Raw genomic sequence first — 25052 nt, 5'->3', positions numbered from 1 at the left:
TTCCATTTGGTCCCCTGCACTTTTTACTGTCCAAAAACGATGTTACGCTACAGTACACCAACACTCATGGAGCACTATGACCTATCTGGAAAACCACAGCTCAAGCTGAAGCCCGCTTCCCTGAGTTTAGACCATCCACAAGTTACTCTGGAACACAAGAAAAGTTAGTCTTTTCTTATATGATTGGCTGTCACTGCTGTCACTCTGAGAAGCTCACCTTACAAACATCTGATGCACCACTGAATCGGACTCTGATAGGTTGATCACAGCACTGCTTGAGAACTGTATGGTCGCTAGTCTTTTTCTCTGCTTTCTTGTACATTTAGCTTTTTATTTTTTTATATATATATATCTTAAATGGAGTTACAGTCTTGGAGAAGACTGTAGGTCAGCAAACAGTCCATGAGGGAATCTAATACTTTTTGTTGGGCAATTTTTCTTCACTTGGGTCACGTAATCTAGAAGGGTTGTAATACTGTATCAGATGTATTAATTTACACAAAGCTTTGAACCAGTGTCATGTGTTTGTGTGTTTGGTTATTATACTCGCAGCCGGGATGTCTGAAAGAATAGAGAGAAGCGTAATAGACTTAGACTGACACTCAAGGAACTGTGTAACACCCCTCCTAAAAAACCCTCACTAGCTCCATAGAGCGGCAAATCCACTTCAACATCCTCCTCCGCATTTTAAAGCTTTCAATATTATTGTAAAGTGTATTTTTTTGTTAAACTGCTAATTAATAAAACATATTATTGTTATATATTATTATTATTATAATTAAAGGAAAAAATACAATCTATAAATGTGATTTTATATATCCGAGCTCATAATAATTGTAAAAGCATTTGTTTTAAATCTACATGGATTGTTGCACACCAATTTGTCCAATTGTTCATGTCATGTATCCATATATTTTGTCAGAAAAGGGATACAGTAGCTGAGATACAATAGAAAGTGGTGGAAACAAACACAGAAGAACTTATAACTATATATATATATATATATCCCCCACTTCTGGAATCAAAATTTCATCCATGGTTATATGAACAATTGTTTAGCGCCAAACTAGGTGCAATGTGTTGAGTCAGATGGGACAGAGGAGTCAGGGATCAGAGTGACAGATGCTCTCTGGCTAGCACTTACTGGAAACCCATAGTGCTGATCTGCAGCCAACAATAGACAATCCGCTCAGAGAAACCTAGACGTTGTGCTCTCTCAGCTTTTTAACAGTTTGTAGAACCAACGTTTTGTAACTTTGACTTTATATCTGAACCTCAGCAATAAAACAAAAACAAAAAACATTTTTGCTTCCTACATTTTGCTGTCTTTTTCCAAATTATTAAAGCATCAGAAGCTTTCATATAATGTATTTGCTTATGTAAGAAATAATCTTTTACTCCTGTCTACTTGCAAATATTGTGAAAAAGATGAAGATAAACCATTTACTCGTATTCTGTCTCTCACTTCATAATTCCCTTGATAACTAGCCTCCAACATTACTGTAGGTTATTTAAAATTCTAGATTCGGCACTGCTTTGTTTTGCTCTCTTGCTGAAGACAGGAAGCTTCCATCTTCATTTCAGTCAAATACTTTGATTCTCCTCAGCAAGCTTCTGGGCAAACTGGGGTTTAAATACAAACACCCAGCAAGAAAAGAGAATAAAGCTTGAAGAATACACTATAGTTTCGGGAAACAATATTTAAACTTATTTAATTTCACAACCTTGTTTCAATAAGATTCAGAGACCCTGAGATTTGGTTAGTATTTAGTCATGATCTCAAAAAATACTAATAATATCTAATCCATACTGTATTTTGTCAGAGTAATAACATTTTTATAATGTTTGTTGATGACATAAATGATATTATATCTCTTTTAATTCAATGTATGTATCCAGTGTTGGGCTTTAGTGATCTAAAAAATATATTTTCAGAAGAAAAATTTTGTGCATTTAAATCTGTGTAGTAAAACCTGCAGATTGTTGCTCAGTAGAGTTATAAGCACAACTAAGGCAGAAAGATCTGATTCTGATATTTGAACTGAAATTGCACTTAGGTTTGAAACAAACAACCTTAAAAACAACTCTAGACTTTATTGTTTTGACTTATTTAGACTTATTGTATTGTTTTTATTTAAATATTTGATTGTGAAGATTTTAACTATGGTAGAAATGTTTGTTTTAATTTGGTAAACTGCATAATCCTTTGCACAACAGCGATCTCTACTCAATTTCTTCTACTGAAACAGAGTTCTCTATCTAGTTTTCAGCTTATTTTATTGTCCAAATAATAGATTCTTTCCAAATAAAATCTTAAGTTGCTGTATTTTTAACAGGTTGCTAAAATTTTAACTGAGAGTGTTTTTGTGAACCTTAAAATATTTTTTTCTACACAACCCACATCTTAATATAAATTTCATGCTAATACCAAGTCTCATGCTACTCCCTTTAAAAGTCAGCAAAACACATTTTTACATCAGCTGGTTCACAGGGGTAAATTTAGGATAAGAAACAGTACAATCTTAACCACAACACCCTAGTGATAAGGAACATCAAAGATCTGCAGGAGGGTTTCAGGCAAAATCACTCTACAGATTTAGGATTTTTACATATAATCAATTGTATTTGCCCAAGAGAAATTTATATGCAACATTTTTTAAGTAAGAAATAAAAGAACGGGTCGGTATCACTGGAGTTTATCTGCTTCCTATTCAAAGCCATGCTGTGTAAATGCAGAGAAGGAGCACATTTGGGAAATGGAAACCAGCCCTTTTGGGAAATTTCCGTTTAGAGAATGTGACCTTCAGAAGCAGAGGGAGGTGATAAGTTTATCTAAGACATGGGAATGACAGATGAAGAAAACAGAAAGATTTCCTCCAGACATACTTAAAATATGTAATCTTTAGTATGTTCCTTTTTTTTTTTTAAGTTTAACAGTATCAAAGAGGTCAGCTTATGAGCAAATACAGGTAGACCTTACCTGCAGAACTCTATGTGGCCAAGGTTTATAAACGAAAAGTTCTGTTCAGATTTTTAGTTCTTGCTAAATTATTATTAGCACACACTTGCCTATTTTCTTCACTCATTTCTCATTAGTAGTCCAGAGTGCTAATCACTCTTATCGCATTGAAAGTAACTCCTGAGCATCTAATGATTAGTGGAAAAAAATCACTGACAAAGAGTTGGCTATTTACCAAGGATGAGGATCAGGATTTGTTTGGTAATCAGTAGCAATTCCAGTTATTTAAGAGTAGACCTTAAATACTGCACATTCAGAATTAAAAAGTTGCTAGAATTTTGTTTTAAACTTTATGACTCATGTCAAACATTAATAAACTAGTTCCACAAACTTCTGCATTTTTTTCAAGAAATGTAACCCATTTGTCTGAATGAAACGGCTCAATTAAAGCCAGGCTTGTAGACATCAATTGTACATGTATTAGGCTCTTCCGACAAACCTATAATAAAAACTTTGATCCTGTTTTTATAATGACTGTTGAACCTCAACTCTGTGACTAAATACCTGTTTTTAAGGTCATTTCTATTTTCGGAGCGCTGTTGTGTCCGAAATAGATATAAAATATAATTTTTAAGCCATAAAATCTGGTTTAAGATTGAGATATTGCTTAAATATATCTACAGTATCTCTTGAATAGGACCTGGCTATCTCCAGAGGTGTCAAGTAACAAAGTACAAATACTTCGTTACTGTACTTAAGTACACTTTTTAGGTATCTATGCTTTACTCCATTACTTATTTTTCTTCCCACTTCTGAATTCTACTCATTACATTTTCACACAAGTATCTGTACTTTCTATTCCTTAAGTTTTTAAAACAAACGTTAGTCGTTACTCTTGGCTTCGATTTAATGGTTATAAAAATTTATTTCACGGCATGTGTGCCATCCAATGCAGATCATTGGCTCCATCCATTCATATAACGCAAACACTCATTGGTTAGCTATTTGTCAAATTTGTGCTGATGCCAAAGGAAATCATTAGAAGCAAGCAGGTGTTCTTCAAACCGCAAACGTGAATTGTCTATGCCATGCTACAATGTTGAATTCAGAAAAAGATGTTGAAATGTCTGAAAAATCAGACTCAGGCGAGAACGTATCAGGAGATGGAGACCAACAAGACCTCCCTCATCCTTGGCCCTATCTCAAAGAATTTTTCAAAATAGTTGTAAAGCTGAGCTTTCAGTTCATATAGTGGAATCTTGCAGTTTTTTTTAAAGGTTACCATAGTGTGAAAAAAGCATTCAAATATTCACCCTAGTTAAATAAATGGAGATCGATTGATTTCACTCAGTCGCACTTTATTCATCGTATCTTTGCAAAGAGATATAGGCTACAGCTAATTACAGACACTTAGGTTAACAGTAAGATGTTATGAATAAACCTTGAGAAAGAATCTGGCTTGTTTTGGGAAGAAGCTATGTCTGGTCTACAAACATCCTCACGCAGAGAATTGAATGGCCTTGCAGGTAAAACAGACTGAGTGAAAAATTTGATAGTGAGTAAATGGGATAAATCAATGTATGAAATCAAAATTTTCTGACAACAGATTATTTATACTTTTATACTTTAAGTAGTTTTTGGAGCACATACTTTTTCACTTTTACTTGAGTAAAGAGGTCAAGTTGATACTTCAGCTTCTACCAGAGTGTTTTCAAACTGCAGCATCTATACTTCTACTTAAGTAACAAATGTGTGTACTTTTGACACCACTGCACACAACTGACTTAAAATGTGAAAATAAACACAATTTGATAGGTAAGCTTTAAAGTAGAGTATCAAAACAAATCTATGAAAGAAAAGATTAATTAAATCTTAAATTAAACTTCAATTCCAGCTATTACACATATTGATAAACCACTTACCGGTACTTTATTTGTTAGAAAAGCTCCAAACGCAAAGGTGAAAAAGATCATGAATATGTGATCCATTTTCAAGGTTATAAAAGATACAGTTGGCTTAGTTTATTGCAAAACTGAAAGTATAAATCAGCGAGATTTCCCTACCTCGTCATAAGTGTAGCGGTAGTCTGCCTTCTTGGATTTCAAATCCCACAGGACCACGATTCCAGACTCATATCCAATTATAAGCTGCAGAAGAAGAGCGACAAGCATTCATTGAAACTGGGGGATAGAGAATACCCTCTGATGAGCAGAAACTGAAGTAATACTCTTGACATTCCTGCACAGCATGATAGAAAGTCAGTGTAAGTGAAAACCTGCTTCTCCTGGTTGACAGCTGAAAAGGGAAAAAAGGGCTCACAAAAAGAAGAAAGGTCTGCTTTGATTCTTGACAACCTATTTATAGAAACAATACCTACCCCACTCAGTCTCAGCATGTTAAGATTTTAATATTCGGCACAACTGTCTCAGAATAAAGAAAGAAATCTTGAAATGTTCTGTGACTGTGTGGGCATTATATTTATCTAACACAGCAAACCACATAAACACAGTACATCAATTGAGTACCGAATCCTTTAGAGCTTGATTCCTAACTGGGGGTAGTTTGCATTGCAAGGGGTACATGAAAATATTTTATTTCTTATGTAGTAAAATAGAATAGGGCTGGGATCTGTTTTGCTTTCTGAGGACCCAATTGAAAAATCAAGCAAGCTTCCCAAACAAAAACCTAAACATATTTTGGGTTTTGTTTGGATTTAGATGATTGCTTAGCTTTAATTTGTTCAAATTGAACAAGTTGAGTTTTTGCATTTTGAGTTTTTGTCCTCTAGTCATGCTGAGATCACATAGAGTTTTACTGAGCGCTTGTTTCTCCCTGAGACTAAACCTTGTTTGTTCTTTGTCAATCGGCAGGAAGCCTTCCTGCAAACTGGACCTTTTTGGACCGCCTCCTCCCAAGTGGGATCAAGTGAGTCATACACTGAGCGACGGATTCCAAACAAGAGGTTTGGATCCAGCCACCTTTGAGAACACTGAGATCTCTCTGAGTAAGGAAGTCATCTTCACCACGACAAGTTCAAGTACCACAGGAAAACTGAGTTGCAACCAGCGGCTACATCATTCCACTCCGTCCGAGTTCTGGGTAAACCCTGTTCCGCCCTCCACCGAATCAAACATTCTCTGGAAGACCAACACACAGACTGAAGTCTAAGTGTCTCTGCTTCTCTGGAAACGTGAGTGGCAACAATTCCTCTCCTTCAAGATTGACAACTCCAATTTCCCACTAAGCCTGAACCTAACAGTCTGTCTTCCCTTCGTCTTCCAGTTTCCGGCTGAGCAGAGTTCGGAGGAACTCTGCACCTAACTCAATATACACTTCAATAAAACCCGTTTAACTTTAATATTGTGTCACTCTGTTTGGCTTCATTGCATGTTGGTCCAAGCCTTAGAAAAAATCATGACAATAGGTAAATTTTGTAAAGTTTTCCACCCCTTTTATTGGGGATTGTACAGTCGGTGTGACGTAGGTGTGTCTCTATTGTTTGTTTGTTCTTTTGCTGTGATCGAGGAAATTTGAACCCCTCTGCTCTTTCTGCTTTAAAATGTAAAAACAGCCTTTTTTTAATATATAAAAAGAGATGTACAATTTTTGGTGTTCCTTTCACTTCCTGTTGTTTCCTTACTGTAGTTGTTTTAAGTTAATGTTTTAAGAATCAGTTCATTTAATAAAGTCCTGTAAATTACCTTGCACCTTTTTACACTAGTGAACATTAACATCAGGGGTGTTGAACTAATTTTAATATCGGGTCCACCGGAATCATCTTCTTAAAAGGGCCAGTTACAGCTGTATAAATAAAACTTTCTCTTGTATGCAAAGAACACATTGCTCTGGTATTATAACTTCACTCCAATGTTATTGAAAGATTAAGCTACTTTCTATTCTTTAAAAGAAAATTTGCCACTTTTTTATTACATGATGTGCTTCTTCTGGTTCTTGAAGGCTAGAGAATTTGCAGTAATGGGTCAGATTACGCCTGTGGACTGTAGGTTTTTGGATTGTACGTTGCTGTACATCCACACATCTCCGGTAGACCTCTCAAAAAGCTTTTAGCTGTTTCCAGAGCCAGGGAAGAAAAAGCCTACAGCTGCAGCTCCAAAGATTTGGAACAGCGTCTCAGTGTCTGTGAGTTTTGTAAGAACTTTATGGGATTTTTAGCTCAATTTAAATATTTATCTTTTTGAACTTGCTTTTAATTCCAGACATGACAATAATTAGACCAGTCCCCTTTCTTATATGCCCGTAATTGCAGATTTAATTGCTTGCCATTGTCAACCTTGCATTATATTGCTATTTATGATTTTGTTACTATTTTCAATGCATTTGTTATTCACCTGTACAACACATTGGTTGCCCTTTGGGTTATAAGTGCTTTATAAATAAATACACTAGTGCATAAAAAATCCCAGCTTTGAATAGAGAAACTGCTCAAAAAGAGATTTAAAAATAGGAACTGTATGGCACAATTGCAAACCTAACTAGCTGTTCTCTAGAAAAAACTGAACCAGATAGGGGGAGTGTTAATCAGAAAAGGTAGCCGGAAGGTCTTTGCCATTCATACATGAAGGCAGATATCCACAGCTCTTGTGGGGGGAGGGGGTTATGCATTAGAAAATACCAATGGACATTGAAGTAAACACAATGCAACATTTTCACAGGGAAAATGGCGACGGAAGTACCATGATATGGGCATGTCTTTAGCTGGGACAGGGAAGCTGGTGAATGCTGTTGGTACAGTAGGTTGAATATTTACATAGCATTGCTGGAGGAACAACTTTAAAAGCCTGCAATCTACCATATACAGTGGCAGAGGTCACCTTTACATCAGAATGCATTAACCTCAGGAAAACATGATGCCTGTGCAAGCCAGGGGGCCGCATAAGGCCACATAAGGTGCTCACTAGTCTGTATCGAGAATAGCTCAACCCACTAGTGAACTGTCTCTATAATATCATTTATTCAGCTGCTCTTTTTTATAATAAAAAAAATTACAACTACTAAAAAGGTAGAAATATATTTATTATACATTATATATATATATATATATATCTATATATATATATATATATAGATATATATAGATATATATTTGTGCTCAAACATTTCACACAAAAAGAAATATGTATATAGGATAAATTGAGACTAGAGCAGGTAGGGAAAGTCAAAAGTGCCAAATATTCAGTGCATTAAAAAGAAATATTTCTATTTCTAATTTCTTAATGTGAAAATTCCAATGTTTTTTGCAAGACATGCAATAAATAAAAATATTTTTATAGTATCTCTTGCTTAACAAATCAAAATTATTCTTGACCGGAAAGTCAGTCATAACTATTTTGGATTTGCAAGGGGATTTTCATGTGCTCTAATAAAGGAAGCCAAAAGGGTTATTTATAATTTTTCCTCATAGTGCTGCATTTTTGATGGAATGATGACAGAGAGTATCCAAAGACTTCTTCGAACAGCCAGATGGACAGATCATAAGCACATGTTCATCTTTTGTGACATTAAGTGTGCCAAAAACACACTCAAACGAAGAACTAGAGGAGCATGATTCACAACATATTCATAAAGCAAATCTTTGGAAAATGGGCAGGCTACAAAGAGTCTCAAGGAACTGATAAAATATTGAGGTGGATGGGCTTTTCATCAATTTACAAAATTGTGAACAATTCGATAAAAAATTATCCAACAAAAGACTCTTTTTTTTTTGTGGTCGTTTTGTCGTTCTTTATTAGCTCACCATGGGATAGGTCCCTAAATGTGTTTAAAAATAGCATCAGTTGCCAAAGTATTTAACCGAAACAAAGAGCTGGCAATAGGGAACTTCAAATACAATACAACACACTTGGTTATTGTGATATGTGATGTAAACATATAGTTCATGTAAGAATATTTTGATATGTCCTCAGTTTACCTTCGTTCTACTTTAATTCCCCATACTAGTCAACAACTGATATAAAAGTAAAATCCAAATTAAGATAACAAACCCCCAATAGTTATAATCTTAAGTGTAGTTTGAGTGCAGAGGGGGTCATAATATGCATAATTATATCAAACCTCTTGGTTGAGGTTGTTGAAGTAGATTTTTCAGGCACAGACTTAAATTTAAAGCACAGTTTATATATTTCCAATTAGTTGTTTTATACACCTGATGTATATATATATATACATATATATATATATATATATATATATATATATATATATATATATATATATATTTATATATGAAAACCTAAGTAAGACAATTTTCTTTAAAAGAACAGCATTAATTTTAATTGAGCAGGTAAATGAGACACTTTGCAAATGCAATAAGACAATTTACATTTAGAAAAAAGAAAACAATAACTGCAGTCTCTTATTTCAAGAGCATCATATCTAATTATATTATTGGAAGGGTAAAAATACACATTCTAGGGCAAATACACTAAATTAAAGAAATTTTTACACATCTTTAGATGTTAGTTTTTGCAGTGCAGTTCTTAAACAAATTGTAATATTTGTTTTGGCTTAATGCCCTGTTGGAAACAGCTATTTTCAAAATGTCCAACATCTACATGTTTTGAAATCAAATTTAAACATCATGAGTTTGTAATCTTTCATTATTCTACCCACTTTGTGTAATACATTAGTAGCAGTGATGATAATACCAGAGCTAAGCAATGTTCTTAGGTTGGAAAACCTCTCTTGACTCTTCAAAATATTCGTCTTGTCATTGTGGCCAAAGAGCTCCATCCTCACTTCATCTGTAAAGTTTTCTTAGAAAGGCATTTTAAATTTTGATTTTTGATGAGTTTTTCTGACAGTCTGCTCATTTTTTTGAAGCAGTAGTTTCTTTCTTGTACAGCACACTGTCAAACTGTCAAAACACTTTAAACATGAACAGGGAGCATTGGTGCATTAGTAACTTAAAGTCTATTAGTGTATGAAAACTGAGTTTAGGTGAGTATGACTATTTCATCACTGAAAAGAAATATAGACAAAAATGTTGTTTACCTTTCCCTCATCCATAGGGTTATCACTTATGTGGACAACTGGCCCGGGGTGGGACTTGGAGGAACTTATGAGAGACAAAAAGACAGAACAGAAAATGTGTTTAATCCTTTTTGAGCTTCAATAAACAAAGCAAAAATAAATGAATCAACAGCTCTGTGTGATAATCCAGGCCCCCTCACAGATTCCTTGTTTTAGTTTATTCAATCAAACAAATGTTTTAGACAATCAAACAAATTATAAAATTAATTTAAAGTGATTATTTCTATTATTAAGATACAAACAGCTATCTCAAACATCCTGCTCCGATACATGTCCATGCTACTTACTATGTAAATCTGTTAAGTGAAAGCTATTATTTAAATTACGGTATTTGGGTGAGAAAAACTGAAAATAAAACTGATTATGTGTTTTTCTTCTTTGACCTTTAAGGATTATAAAAGAATGTGACTGTTGTTAAACTCCTAGATGAGCGTTCCTGGGCGAAGAGAACACTGCTGCTCAGCCCAAGGTGAAAAAAAGGCAGCTGAAAGACTTGAAATCACCAAAGGTTGTGATAAATGACTGTGTCAGTTCCTAGTGGCTGTGTGTATGTGGATTTATGCTTCTGTTAATTTGCATGTCTGTGGAGGAAGACCAAAAGGCCTCCTCTCTTGTCCTTCTGTCCGTGTCTTACCCTCCAGACAGCTTTGTGTCAAATCTCCTCTTTCAGAAATTTTCTGACCTCCTTTATGAGGTGAGATGGGAAGGTCGCTGGTGAAAAACACTGATTGTTTTTGGAGTTAAAGCATAACCTTTTTACCACAGAGCAAGAGTAGAGATACCTGACAAGAAAAGAGGGGCACATCTAAATGTGAAAACAAAAAACAGGTGAGAACAGGTGGACACCTTGTTCTTGTCCTTTCTAACAGTCCACAATGTCTTTGCAAAATGAAAATCTGGAAGTGACATGATGGATGATCTGATACTAATATTACACTAGGGTAGCACTGATTATTTATCTTTATTTATTATTATTAAGTGGACAAATATCAGTTGATCACATTTTGTATTTGTTCATTTTAATTCACAACACTGAGGATTTTTTTTTTTATATATATACATATATATATTCAACTTCACATTTTAAAATGAAATTAAATGATTGACAAAAAAAAGGGAGAAAATATGCAAAGTTAAAAATTTCAAACTGTAGTGATAGGGAAAAAAAAAATTTCATGGTCAGTGAGCAACTTTAATCAAACCTCATTTTGGAAACTTTAATTTCAAAACCTAAAGGTACACTATTTAAAAGAATTTCCAATTTAATCTTCAATGCACCCATAATATAACATTGATGATTGAAATTCCTTTTTTAATTATTCCTTTATTGCTTACAGATCTTTCTGCTGTAAGTGTCCTTAATTCTTCACATTAGGGGCAGAGTCTTGATAAATAAAGAGTTGCTTAATGTATGAAGCGCTACAGTTAGGTACTGATTTAGTAAAATAAAATACATCAAGAGTAAATTTTTAAACAAACAGGTTTTAATGGTATATAGAACAGTTAGTAAATATTATAGTAGCACTCTGCCTGTGTGTCCTATGAACTAAAATGATTGACCTGAACTCCAAATTTTAAAGCTTGAGGTTAAAAGTTCAAAATGATAAAACAGTCTCTTTGCAATACTCGGATCAAATTATTATTTATTTTTGGCATTTCTGTCCTTCGCAGCCAGATATATGTTATAGAAAACAGTGATATTGACATTCCTTCCACAGAAACAAATTTTACACAAAAGAGTATTGTCAGTCTAGGACAGTAACCTACTTTACCGACTTATTGAAAATAAAACAACAACGTAGAAACAGATTGTAATTACAGTTAATCTACTTTCGTGCTCAATAGTATTCTTTTCAAACAAGTAATGAAAAAATAAATAAGCTACGAATCTTTTCACACATTACAAACTTCACAGATTGCTGCTGTTTCAGATTTGCTGATCCAAATGTTCCCAGTCACCAGTAGATTTATTTTCGGATTCTCATATTAAACAAAAAAAAAAAGGAGAGTGACAGAAACCAGAGTGTAATGATCAATACTTCTTTTGAATATATGTATTGGAAGAATTTATAAATAAAATCATCAGACAAAAAAGAAACACATTTTCCATTGAGTTTATCTTCCATGCACTGTTTCCCATGTGCTTGCCTGTTTATTAGAAAGTAACAGTTAGTGGGCAGGCAGACAGTCAGTTCTGTCTATATTTAGCCTGTTAGTACTGGAGCCTTATTACCTAAGCTCTGTTGCAGTAGGATCTCTTGACGTGTCTAATACCCCTTTTACTGCCTGTCTGTGAGCTAAAAGCTATTCACACTTAGATGAACATCCACAATTATAAATCTTCATGCTGCTCTGTATCATGACTTATACGAGCACTTTAACAATTGCAAACAACAACAACATTAGCATAAACAGTGGATGCTCTCCTAATGTAAATTAAAATCCACCTTTCATGTGCCATCGTCTTTAATGACTTCACCTAATCATTGCTTTTCTGTCTATAAAATTCAGATTAAATTGTTTATAGCCAATAAATCTAGCATGGACACTTTTGCAAAGTCTCCAAATACACATTCAGGTTTGGAGATAAAGGAATCACCATGGCAACAGAGACAGGATGGGCAGGGTGCACATAGGCTCCCAAAAAAAACCCATCTGTACTCTGCCACGAGTACACTGACACACCCATACACAAGGAAAGATGTCAAAATATGTTTGACTTCATACATACACACTTGCCTGCATATAGTTGCATGTGTGCATCCCATTATTCTTAGGGTGCTTTTGCATTTATCAAATTCATGTCTGTTCAGCTGCTTATTCAATGCTTTTCATTCCATGCAATACAGAGACGTGCTGATGAGGGCTTGAGTTAAACCGAATATCTTGTGGCAATTACAACCTTAGTATGTTTTTGGTTCATCCACTCATCTTTTGTAAACCTATGCTGCAGCAAAAGCCATCTGAGTATCACCACTAACCAGCCATGTTTTTAGTGTAGTAAAGATACTGGGTAATGGGCAAAGCAAAGCAACTTCTTGTTTAAAGGATCTCTACTTTTAGTGAGTTTTAGGACGGACATTTTTTCTTTCCATTTTTTCTAACATTAACAGAGCAGGATAACAAAACAGATGAAGAAACAAAACAGAGGTTTGAATGTAAAAGGTTTTAATCAAAAGTCAGTAATTTGTGATTTGTAATTTACCCACCATTGTTTCAAAGTTGTTCTTTTATTTCCTATTGTAGAACTCGAGTGTTAGAGCCACTATAAATGGATTATAGAAGTTAAATAGTTTTTTGTTTCATATTTCATGGAGACTTTCAATATCTATTCACAAATAGACGAAAATGTTCAAGAAATAGAAGCATAAAAAGAAGAACCCATTTACAATAGCTGCTGGCCAATAAGTAAGAAAATGGAGGAAATTAAAAGGGAACCAACACATGAAATGCCTGAAGTCAACATGCTCATATAAACTATGTGTCACAGTAAGCTGTGAGCATTTGTCACTTTGGACCCACTTCATGACTTTTTGTAGCTAGCAACCATTTACTGAAGCTGAATCATATTTAACACACATGCAGTCACACAAAAGCCCTCAGGCACAGATCTTAAGGCACTTTTACTTGTATAGCAATGTGTATTTATGATATTTAAAAGTTCACCGTGTGTTTACATTCTGGTCCATTTTTTTTAGCAAAGTAGGAACAGAAGATTGAGTCAAAAAAGCGGTTTTGGCTTGGTTAAGCAATGCCAGGCCCCCAGCTAAATGTTACAGCAACTGCTGCTTTTCTCCAAATAGAAGGGCCCAGGGGGCACTGACGCTGGAACCCACTACCTTCTGGCTATTTAAGCAGTCACAGGAGTGCAATGTTGCACTGGGCAGGGTGTTGAATATCAAACTGTTCATGCAAGAGGCAGGAGGCCCGTTTTAAAGGAATTATATTTATATATTTTTTTGTAGAAAAAAAATATATATTTTTGAAAACATTGTTGCTTAAAAATTAAAAGTAAAAAAACAAACAAAAAAAACACGGAGCATTAAAAACAAAAAGTTTTGACTTGATGGAGTTCTTGGCTTCATTGGTGGTGGCCAGGCAGTTGGAAACTCAGTCTTTTTTTTCTTCATCAGTGAAAACCTTCCAGGTTATGTCGATAATTTGTGTTAATGAATGAAGGACAAAATTTAAGCTTTTTAACATAACTTTTAAAGGGTGTTTAGAATTAAGTCAAAATAAACTGATGCATAGAAAATACTTTGCAAGAGGCGATTTTCTGGGATGCATAAAGCACATGTTATGGGATCATATAGGCTAGGAAGGGGCAATGCTTCAGAGGATAATAGAGGCTACTGTAAGTCTTGCCTTTACCAATTTGAGCTTTGAGATTTTTTTTAAATGTTTGCAGACTTTCGAAAATCTCTGTTAAGATAGGGATCTACATTCTCTATGAACAACATAGTGTTTTAAATTGAAAGTGATCCTTACTGCACTAGAGGCTAATATTATGGACTCAAATGTTATAATTTTGTTTTACAATAAGTTCTCTTTGATACACAGTATGATGTTGATTTTGCTCCTTGGAAGACTTTAAAACAATCTCTTGAAGTTGTTCTAATATCTCATTATATATACAAAAATAAAAAATATATATATTATATCCGTTGTAATTGACACCGAAAGCATAGCTCCTATCAAAACTACATAAATATACGGTACTCATAAAATAAACAGGTGCTAGTTTGCTTAGCCATGTTTTCCTCAATGAAACCGCTACAGGAGTGACTACTGTCATTAAACTATACTCATCTCCCATAAAAAGCACCCCTGGATCAGTGTTTGTGTGTTCCTTTTGTTTGCATAGGTATACACATGATACACAGGTATATAGGTTATAGATTAATAATGCAATGTTCAAACTATGGGCCTTTCCAAGTGAGTCTAGCCATCAGTGCTATATATATTCAAAGGTGAGGCTTTAACAGTCAAGAAAGATAAAGTAGAACTGTGGAGGTAATGGAACAGAGGAAAAGAGCCCCATCAAGAAAGGTCAAAGTTAACGCTCGTCCCTCTGGAGGCCCTTTGGCATCTACTGCTCCATCATTAATATCTTCATTCCATCTCATCATTATCATTTCTAACCTTCTGTGCTTTTCTCTTTAATTGGAAACCTTTTCCCTTGCTGCTCTATCTTATCTACACAACTTCCTTCATCAGGTCTGCCCTGCGTTGCCTGCTTTTAACCTATATCACAATTACATCCCTCTCCACCATCACTCTGCTTTTGTGCATGTCATTTTCCCCAGGCAAAAGCCCCATCTTATCCTTTCAGTTTCTCTTCCCTCTGTAATAATCCTACCACACCTTTTCCCTCACCACTCAACTCTTGCATTTTCTGTACCGCAGACCTGTCGACGAGACGTCGGCGTGTACCATACACTGATCTCAGCAGACATCTGTTCCTCCCACTCTCTCCTCCTCATCTTTTCCTGCTAACTACACACATACGCAAACATGCCTATGTGTTCACATGCTAGAAAGGGGTTATGGGGGGAACGTGTGATGCAAAATGCTCCAGTGAATAATTTAAATCTCTACAGCGGGAAGCCAAAATGGGTCCCGTCATCCTGACAGACTCATTCAAAAGGCATGATTACATAGTTATTACCTGGAATCCAACACTGTTCTTTTATATGAAAGACTTATTTCCTATTTCATTACTAAAACTACATAACTATATCTTAACTTAAAAAGCTTTTCTCCTTACAGTAAACATGTATCCAGAGTAAAAAGGATATAGTAACCTAAATACCCCTAAAATAAAGTAACTAAAGAATCTCAGTGCTAGAGGCAAGACTACACATGTTTACATACCGGTACATATAAAGACTTATTTGTGAAGGACAAATTCAATATGTCTTCTTCATTAAACCAGTCAAACATTGCTAAGTTCCTTAACACAGACTATCTTTAATGCTACATTCAGACCATACACATTAGAAGTAGCAGAAGCAGCTAGTTTACCTGCAAAGTCTAAGGTTGATGCGAATGAAAAGGTCCTGCAGCACATTTGGAGCAGCAGGAGAAGCGCTGCATGAGCTTCTGACGCATGTGACACATTGCAAAAGCAGCAGCTGCTGGGGTTGGAAAAATTTTACTTTTGCTGCTCGACACGCCACATGAACCAATCAAAGAAGCTAAACTGGGAGCTGGTGGAGACGGAAACAACGCTGCTAATTCAGATCGCTATGATCACTACCCTCAAACAGTTCATTAATGCCTAAATTAACTTAAAATGTCAAAACCTGCCAGCAAAATATGTTTGCTTTTATTATCCTGGTGCCTGCAGTTTGGATTAAGTACATGAAAAACGCCTTCCAGCCAACCGGGCCAGAGCGGCTCCAACAGCGAAATAATATTTGAAAGCAGGATCGTAATCTTGGTGAACTGACTGCACAGATTACGTTTTCAGGTGGACTTTCTCACTCAAAAACATATTGAAACTTCCTTTATACCCCCTTATAACACCAAATATAGCAAAGCTGTTCTCTGCCATTGAACACATTAGCAGAAGAAGCATCAGACGCAACCAGAAACAATTTACTGGACACACTTCAGGAATGCCAAAGATGCTCTTGAGGCGTGTCTGACCTTAATGAGAACATGCATCAAAAATGAAGTCGCAGAAGCTTTTTGCTGCTTCCAGTGCTTGCAGTCTGAACATAGCATAAGTCTAATATTTTGAGAACCATTCTTACGAACTCTGATCTTTTTTTTTCTTTAAATATATTTTCCATTGGTTGAAAGAAAGAGGGAAGAGTCTTGCAGAGCAAATAGAGGCATTTGCTAATAAATACATTTCTTATGGTCTTTATGGTGAGACATACTTCTTGGCTCTTGGACAACTCTTAAATTGTTTTGACTCTTTTTTTTTATTGTATTACTGTTGCTGATTTAATATGAACTAATGGTCTTTCCGTTAGGATTAGAGCTCCAAAGATGCTCACTGCTCACTCAATTCCATGAATATGTCTGTTAAGACTTCCATTAGTACTGCATATCTTGCAAAGAGGTGTTCGTTTTATGGTAAGCTATCTTTGTTTTAACCAGTTTTACCACTCAGAAATTCCTTTCAGGTCCCTGTACCATTCCAGATCATCATGCATACCATAATTTTCTTGACAGTAGTTTGATTTCTCCATTTGTCTTGATTAACATTGTTGTTATTGACACTAGGGACAAAGTTTATGTGAATAAACTTGAATTAACCTTTCCTGTCTTAGGTCCATTAGGATAAACAAAACGATGTCTGCGTATTTGTTAAATGCCCGAAAAACGAATGATACCTTTTTTTATATATTGTTTATTAATTACTTGAATGTCAGAGTATTCCATACATTTTTGTCAATATTGGGCACCCTTGCCATTGAACTTAGGTCAAATGTTTTGGATATCCTTAAAAAAACTAACGTTGGCAGAAACTGTGGTTAATTCTTCAGAGAGAACTGGCAAAGTGTCAGGTTTGGTGGGAGTTAATTGAGGACCAAAATGCAGAAATTAGATTTTGCAGATTTAATGAGGTGTAGAGGGCAACAGAAACACAAACCTAGGAACAAAAAACAAGAAATCAAAACCATGAGATGCCAGGGAGAAACACACATGAGGATTAAAGCAATGAAGGAAAACCTGCACTGAGGAACTGTACAGGAGGAGTATATATATTGGAGACAGAACAAGGACTTGGCTAATCAGCTAACAGGGAACAGGTGTGGATAGAAGCAACTAGAAGCTAGGGCAAAGAAGACTCGCAAAAAGGGGCAACAGAGAGCAACACAAAAAACAAAACATTGCTTAAATGTAACTAGAAAACAACTAAAATGACACAAAATGGAAAAGAATGCAATTACTAAGAAAACAAAGAATGACATAAATGAAAGTGTAACTGAAAACTCAAAAAGAAACTTAAACAGAACCAAAACATCCAAAATGGGCAGAATCATGACACAAAGTATGTGGCCCAAAGGTGGCCTCATGTATTTTAAGTTCTGTCCATTCTTAGGTATGGTTAAGTATAGATAAACTACAGTATATTTTCATTAGCATTTAGATCGACGAAATTAACTCCCTGCATTTAACCTATCCACATGGGGAGCAGTGTGGGGTTAAGGGTTTTTTGCTCAGGGACCCAGAGTGGCAGCCCATTGGAGTGGGGCTTGAACTCAGAACCTCTGGATTCCAAGCGCAATACCCTCATCACTAGGCGCCACTCCCCTTTCTCATGTGCTCGTGGAACGTCATCAGCCTCAGCCCTATAAGAACACAAGACAGAGAATGGACAAAGTCCCTGGATGTTGTTCTCGCTCCTCCCTCTTTATCAAGCATGCATCAGGGCAGACTTGTCCATTCTTGAGTTTGACCGCTGTCCCAGCATGCATTGCGGGAGAAGCAACTTCCAGTGGAGCGCTCACAGAGCTCAGAGTATTAAGTTAAAACTTTTCTTTTCTGTTGCTATTGTTCTTTAAAAGTTTGTTTTAAGATTATTTGAGTTAGGAACATAATACTTTTAAGAAATATAGCATCACTATATGGCCCATTTACTCATTTAGTGCGTAATAAAAAAAAAATTCTGATGTTGAGAGGACCACTCCAACCAGCAGACCTCCGAGGCTAACCGCAGCAAGGGCTAATGTTAGCCTGTGTGCAGTAGTCCTCTCTCATCATAGCATATCTAGAGACTATTAATAACAGGAGGAGAAATGCAGCTCCAGACGAGCCGAGTGTGTGGTGATGTCATGAGTATGCTTCTGTTGCAATTGACCCATATTTATGCTGCATGCTCCTGTTCTCCACAAGCCTATACTTTCCTGTGTTCTTGTCAAGAACATACTCAGCGAGAACATGAGTCCATACTCGCGTGTTTGTGAACTGAGAAACGGCCGTATACTTTGTTACAATTTGTTACAACTTTGTACCAAGTTTGGCTCTATGCCTTGGGGTCATCGTCCAGTTGGAAATGTATCATTTTTTTTTCAAGTGTACATAAATCTCTGGTTTCAAATATAATATGTTCAATACTTTTTATACCTTTAATGAACCAGAAAATGTTTAGGTATCCTTGTACCTCATATCTCATATTCTTATGAGATATAAAAAAAAAAGATACATCCTTTTCCTTGCGACCGTAATTTGCAGGTGTTTCCAAAGGAAGTTTAGAGAAAAAATAAAACCCTGAATTCTATATAAAATATATATATAGGCAGAAATAAAAAAAAATAAAAATAAATAAAAAACTAGTGAAAATAATGTTTTTGGAATAGCCTACCTAACCCAGAGGTCTAACAAAATATATCTATGCAGTCACCTGAAAAGAGGAGTGGATGAGATATGTTCCAATGAGGATATTTGGAGAACTTCTATGAAATAGTGCAAAATCAAGTTGTCATATTGAAGATTTACTTTAAAAGTGTTAAAAGTAATGTAATCAAGTTTATGTTAAGCTCATATTTCATACTTTGTTTTGTTTTCATGTTAAGTGTATATTATATAAACAGTTACAACTATATATGAAATTGTTCTTCCAGTGAAAAAACATTATGTGTATCATAGTATTTTAGAATAAATGACAAATATTCAAATGTGATGGAAATTACATTTGTGCCAGCCGAGTTGGGAAATCTGTTAAAAACCACAAATTTGTCTTAAAAAAATCAGTGTGTTCTCTTATGAATCTTCAAGCTACACTAGTTATGCTAACCTATTACATTGTGAGAATTTATATTTTATTACATTTTTACTTTCAAGTTTGCAAGGCCAATAGTGCCCATAGTTAAAGAATCACCCATAAGTGTAAAAAGAGCAAATCATCAAAATATTTTATCACTGTCCCATTTTTAAGTAGAAAAATATTTTTTAAGATGGACTGTCCGCACTTGTGAATTACGCCAAATACTTGACAAGTATTAAATATGAGACCCATCTTTCTAAACAAAACCAGCGAAGTATGTTCAAATGTGTGGAAAAGAAAAGACCAATGAGAAAATTAGTGGTAGGGAATTTTTAGAGGGTAAAAAGAGAAGCCGAGGCTACTCACAGTTCAATGGCTTTGTTCCACATGATGACGTAGCCTGAGAGCATGAAGGACTCCACGTTGACAATGTGGATGTTCCCTCGTTCTGTACCAATGTACAGCCATTTACTCTGGAACGGCAGGTGGCAGAAAGTTATTCTGTGGAAGGAGAAAAGAAGCAACCAAAAATAAGAGAAAACATTTGAATAACGATGGAAAGCTCTTGGAAATCACTTAGTGTCTCATAAGTAGTGACAAATTATGCATAACTTTGAGAGGATTATTTATCACTCCGACAGGTCGGAGCAGTCAAGATTAGAGTGGCAAGCCAAAGAGGGCTTTAGTCAGCCATTTAGGCTCTACATCCAAAGGACACATGAGGCCAAAAGTCAAGTGTAATTCTCCTGTCTGCATTATCCCTCACTATCTCCTCCTTTCATCCATCCATCAGACTTAGGTTTAATGAGAGGTTATAAACCCTTTCCTCCTTAACCGTGGCTGTTCATTCATCTTCTCATCCCTTTTTCATCATTGTGTTCTTTCATCCATCCTCCTGTGGAATAATAATGGGCAACCTTGATAATCCAGCATGCTAATATTTCAAGGTCAGCCAGCACTTCCAGTGATCCGTCTGATTCTGCACAGTGGTTTGAGAACCCGCTGTAGGCGTCATGGCTCAAGAAAACATCTGTAAGTTTGCTCCTTAGTATACCCACAGTACTCATTTGTGTGGCCATTAAAAATAAGCTTGCTTTACTGATCTAGAATGCAAACATTCCTTCAGTAATATTAAAGGATTTGCTGCTAATGATTATGAGTACCATTTAAATTTAACATCAGATCAATATCAGTATGACTTGCTACAGTAACAGTTCTAAAATTATTTTTCGGATCAGAGTTTCTTTGCTCTGAGGTACTATTACTATTTGAGGCACTACTTTTACTGGCCAGTAAAAGAGAGTGAGGGCGATAATAACGAATTAAACACCTGCTCCCAATTTTCTCCTGAAACATTGCAACACTAAAAACTATACTGTACTCTGCTTTGTTGCCAGTGGTTTAATGGCTTTGTGATGAGTTGTTTTGGGGGGGGGGCAGCTATTTTACATCATTCATGCTCTATACACTAACGTTTGTGAGATATTGAAGGTAAATTGTCATTAACTGGCACAAAAATAAAGTTAATCTGACTTTAATGTAATATAACTGAAATAAATGCAGCTAAACTGGATCTAAAGCTTGCTATATCAGTGCAATGTTTTGGAATTAACGTGACTCAATGTCATCATTTTGGGTAAACTAAGAGTTGTTTAGCTCATTACATGCCTTAAGATAAAATTAAACTTTTATATAAGATGTCTTATGTTAAATGAAAGCAATCTAAACCAGGTTGGTTAAAAGTCTTTGTTTCAATAGAGCCTCGAGGAAAACTATAGTTTTATTAAGTGTACTGGATGGAACTGACTACAAACAGATTGTAACTACAGCGTCCAGCATGCATTTCAGCTTTCAGCATGCCTTGTAATTCTGACATTATATCACTGCTAATAAATGGGCAGTGAAAGCCCTGCCATTTCTGCTTGTTGCAGTGGTGACAGTGGTGTTTGCTGAAGGATTTGCCCTGCAAGCGAAAGGTTGTCAGTTCAAGTACCAGGCTCCCAGTATTGTTGTGTCCTTGGGCAAGATACTTCACCCACATTGCCTAATCATGGTGGTCAGAGGGCCAAGATTATCAGGCCAGATTATCAGTGAGCCCCTGGGCAGCTGTGGCTACAATGTACCTTGCCACCATCAGTGTGTTAGTGTGTTTATGAATGACTGAATGTATTGTAAAGCGCTGTGGTCAAGTCCTCTGACTTCCAAGTACAGGCCTAACTAAGTACAGGCTATTCGCCATTTTTACTTTCTGTGGCCACATGCTTTTAGCTTACCACCTAGCACATGTGCTAGCCTCCTTCGCAGCAATCTACCCCTGCTGTGACTACGTGTGATATGTGGTTCAATGTCTTGAAGTGTTTGAATCCTGAGGCTAGATGTTTGTGTCTTGCTGTTTTATCTTCTACATTCCAAATTTACCCAAAGTTTTTTTCATTTTATTCTGTAGCTGCTTTGATTAACTAAAATGTACTTTGTGATGATATTGCTGATTCCTATTAGTTATTTTCTTCTCTTAGTAGTTGTGCAGCATGTAGTAAAAAAAAAAAAAAAAACAGCAGTCGTTTGTGCATTCTATTTAAGTATTATTACACAGAATACTTGCTTGCAAACTCTAGCACAACATCTGGTTGAACCAGCAAAATGTATCCTTAAATTGCAATAGTTATGGTCAATTAATAATATAGGTTGATTACCGGCTAGTAGCCCTTACAATTATCTAGTGTACTTCTATTTGGAGGAAGATTTTTTATATGAATAATAAATTATTAATTTTAATTTCCAATATTTTTAGTAACCATTCATAACCAAACAACAACTAGTATGATTTTCATTAAAAGCAAACACATTAACATATTATGAAGATATTTTTTACATAGCACACAAGAGATAAAAGTTAGAGATATCTATTGTTACACAGTGAGGCAATGTGGGATCATTGTTTATATAAGCTATGTATGAATTCAGATGTATGTTATCCACCATTTGGCATGGCTAACTTCACTAAGTTTAAAATATTTAAAACATTAAATTAAATAACATCAAATAAAAACAAAGTTTATTTAGTTTTAACTTCAATCATTAGATGGCAGCGTGGTGTTTCCAATATAATCATATGTACCAGCTGAATATGCATTTAAAGGCATTAGGGATGCACATATGCCATTTTTGTTGCATGGTGGCTTTAGGGTAATTCAGAACAATAGTCCCGAAGGGGCATGCAAAACAACATTCAAAACTAAAGCAATCCACAGTCCTCATAAAGCTGTCAGGAAGATTAACATCTGAACTGTATATCATCATCTACCAGTGAATTAGCTAGTTTCCCCCCACTAATTTACAGCAACAGGCCTTTCTAAAGCAATTTAAACTGTTACATCATTTTCAAGCTACTGTTTTTAAGTTGCAAAAAAAGAAAATTTGACTTTTTAACACCGGTGTCAGTGGATGCAGGTGATGGATAAAGTACTACTTTTGCAAATATATAAGTCCATTAAATCTAAGATTTAACAGCAGATCTGTTGATTGCAACAAATTAGAAGGATTCTTGCTAAAAGGAGCATGAGATTTCATGAAGGTTGCAGCACCCTCGCATCTCAGGAGCAAGTACTTGTGTCTGTTACTAAGTGGCCCTTTAACAGATGCAGCAATTTTTTGCACATTATTGCTGCCATGTGTAATGTTTCTGAGAAATATTATTCTATAAAATACAAACTGTGTGCTCTCAGCGACTGTTTCTTTCTTATTTATGAGTTTGTAAAAGCTTGCCTTTTTGTGTACAACATGATTCCCTGCAGTGATATGCATTCATGTTCTCTGCATACATACAGCATGTGAATATCTGTTCCCTAATTTTTTGTGTGTCTGCACACGCACGCATTTGCAAATGCAACCTAACTGATTAAGTATTCTGAGAGCCAGTTTGAGAGGGCAAACTGAGAGGCAGTGTCAGGAGCATAATTATACAAATTTGCTTGCAATTTGTCTGTGTGTGCAGTGTGCATGTCCACTTCACAGTGCACCTCTACGTGTGCAAATATGCACCCAATTGTTTGTGCATAGACGCATCTCCTGGTAAAATCTCCAGCCTCAAGTGGTCACGACACACAAAGGCAGCTGCCAGCTTGTTGGCTTAAGGCCAAACACGTTGCTTAAGAAATGACAGACGTCTGCCACACAGCTCAGCTCTGAGTCCAACTGCACTGGGGGCTAGACATAAGAGAGCATGGTTCGCTGCAAAAAATAAAAAATAAAAAAATTACAGGACACCTCTGAAAGTGCTCTTATGTGATGAATGCTTTTTAAGCTGTTCTTGAACTGACAAGGCTGATTCTTAGAATACAGAGCTGTTCAAGGATTTGTGAAAAATAATTGCATTGAAAAACTCTTTATTCTAGCAAAGCTTCCTTTATTTAAGAGATACTTTTACTGAGCTTCAGTTAAGTTTTGAGTCATAACCGCTGACAGTAAAAAGAAAGAGAGACAAAAAAGATATGATTTGCTTCAATCTAATTAAGGCTTTCCCAGCACTACTGTAATACAACAATTTCATAAATTTGACATTATTTAATTCTATACTTTTTTTTCAAACAAACAGCATGATGATAGCAGGGTGAGATGCAAGCAGAGAATTACAGAACTAATCTGAAAATCAACTCAGCTAAACACTGTGTTAATTATCACTTTGTAAAATGCATCACGCTTTTCTGGCCATTGTCTCCATTCTTCTAAATCTATTAAGAGCTATGCATAAACAAGACATTAGAAAAGGCATTGTGTGAAATGTTTTTTGCCACAAATAAAATCAGTGCCAGCGACTAATGCAATAATAAGGTGAAGCTGCAGAAAATACAAAGTAAAATGTTTTCTCTCCCTTGCATATATCCACACATACACAAACACATGCACTTACATAAACTTATGTTTGTGCATTTAGAAGACGCTTTTATCCAAATCGACTTACAGTACAAAATAGACACAGTGTTACAGTTATCAATATGACCATAGGTTCTCAAGAGGCACGAAACGTACCCTTAAGCACTTTGTAGACTAGCATCAGGGACTTGAATTTGATTTGGGCAGCCAGGGGTAACCAGTGAAGCTCCATGAACAGATGGGTGACATTAGATTTTTGGGCTGATTGAAGACCAAATCATCCACCTCGTCCAAGGGTATGAGGTATGGATGAGAGAGCAGTTTTTTTATATATATATATAAAAATAAAGCTTTTTATAAAATTAAAATTAAGGGTGCTCCGATTGATCGGTCACCGATCGTTATCGGCCGATAAAGGCTTTAAATAGTTTGATCGGCGGTCTCCAT

The 25052-nt window shown here is 35.7% G+C and overlaps 1 protein-coding gene across 3 annotated transcripts in view; it reads right to left on the bottom strand.

Annotated features, from left to right (window-relative positions):
• Nucleotides 1-25052, bottom strand: part of stxbp5 (syntaxin binding protein 5 (tomosyn)) — a 146056-nt gene that overhangs the window by 42925 nt on the left and 78079 nt on the right. For all 3 annotated transcript variants that reach the window (XM_015376784.1, XM_015376785.1, XM_015376786.1), the window contains exons 5-7: nucleotides 20100-20234; nucleotides 9971-10034; nucleotides 5023-5106 (exon numbers count right to left, since the gene is read on the bottom strand). In XM_015376784.1, coding sequence (XP_015232270.1) covers nucleotides 5023-5106; nucleotides 9971-10034; nucleotides 20100-20234 — 283 coding nt within the window. The remainder of the gene's footprint in view (nucleotides 1-5022; nucleotides 5107-9970; nucleotides 10035-20099; nucleotides 20235-25052) is intronic.

This window comes from Cyprinodon variegatus, unplaced genomic scaffold, assembly GCF_000732505.1.
Source record: "Cyprinodon variegatus isolate N-32 unplaced genomic scaffold, C_variegatus-1.0 Scaffold141, whole genome shotgun sequence".
NCBI classification, from domain to species: Eukaryota; Metazoa; Chordata; class Actinopteri; order Cyprinodontiformes; family Cyprinodontidae; genus Cyprinodon; species Cyprinodon variegatus.
The sequence above is the reverse complement of the archived record's forward strand: the minus strand, read 5'-3'. Positions and strand labels throughout refer to the sequence as shown.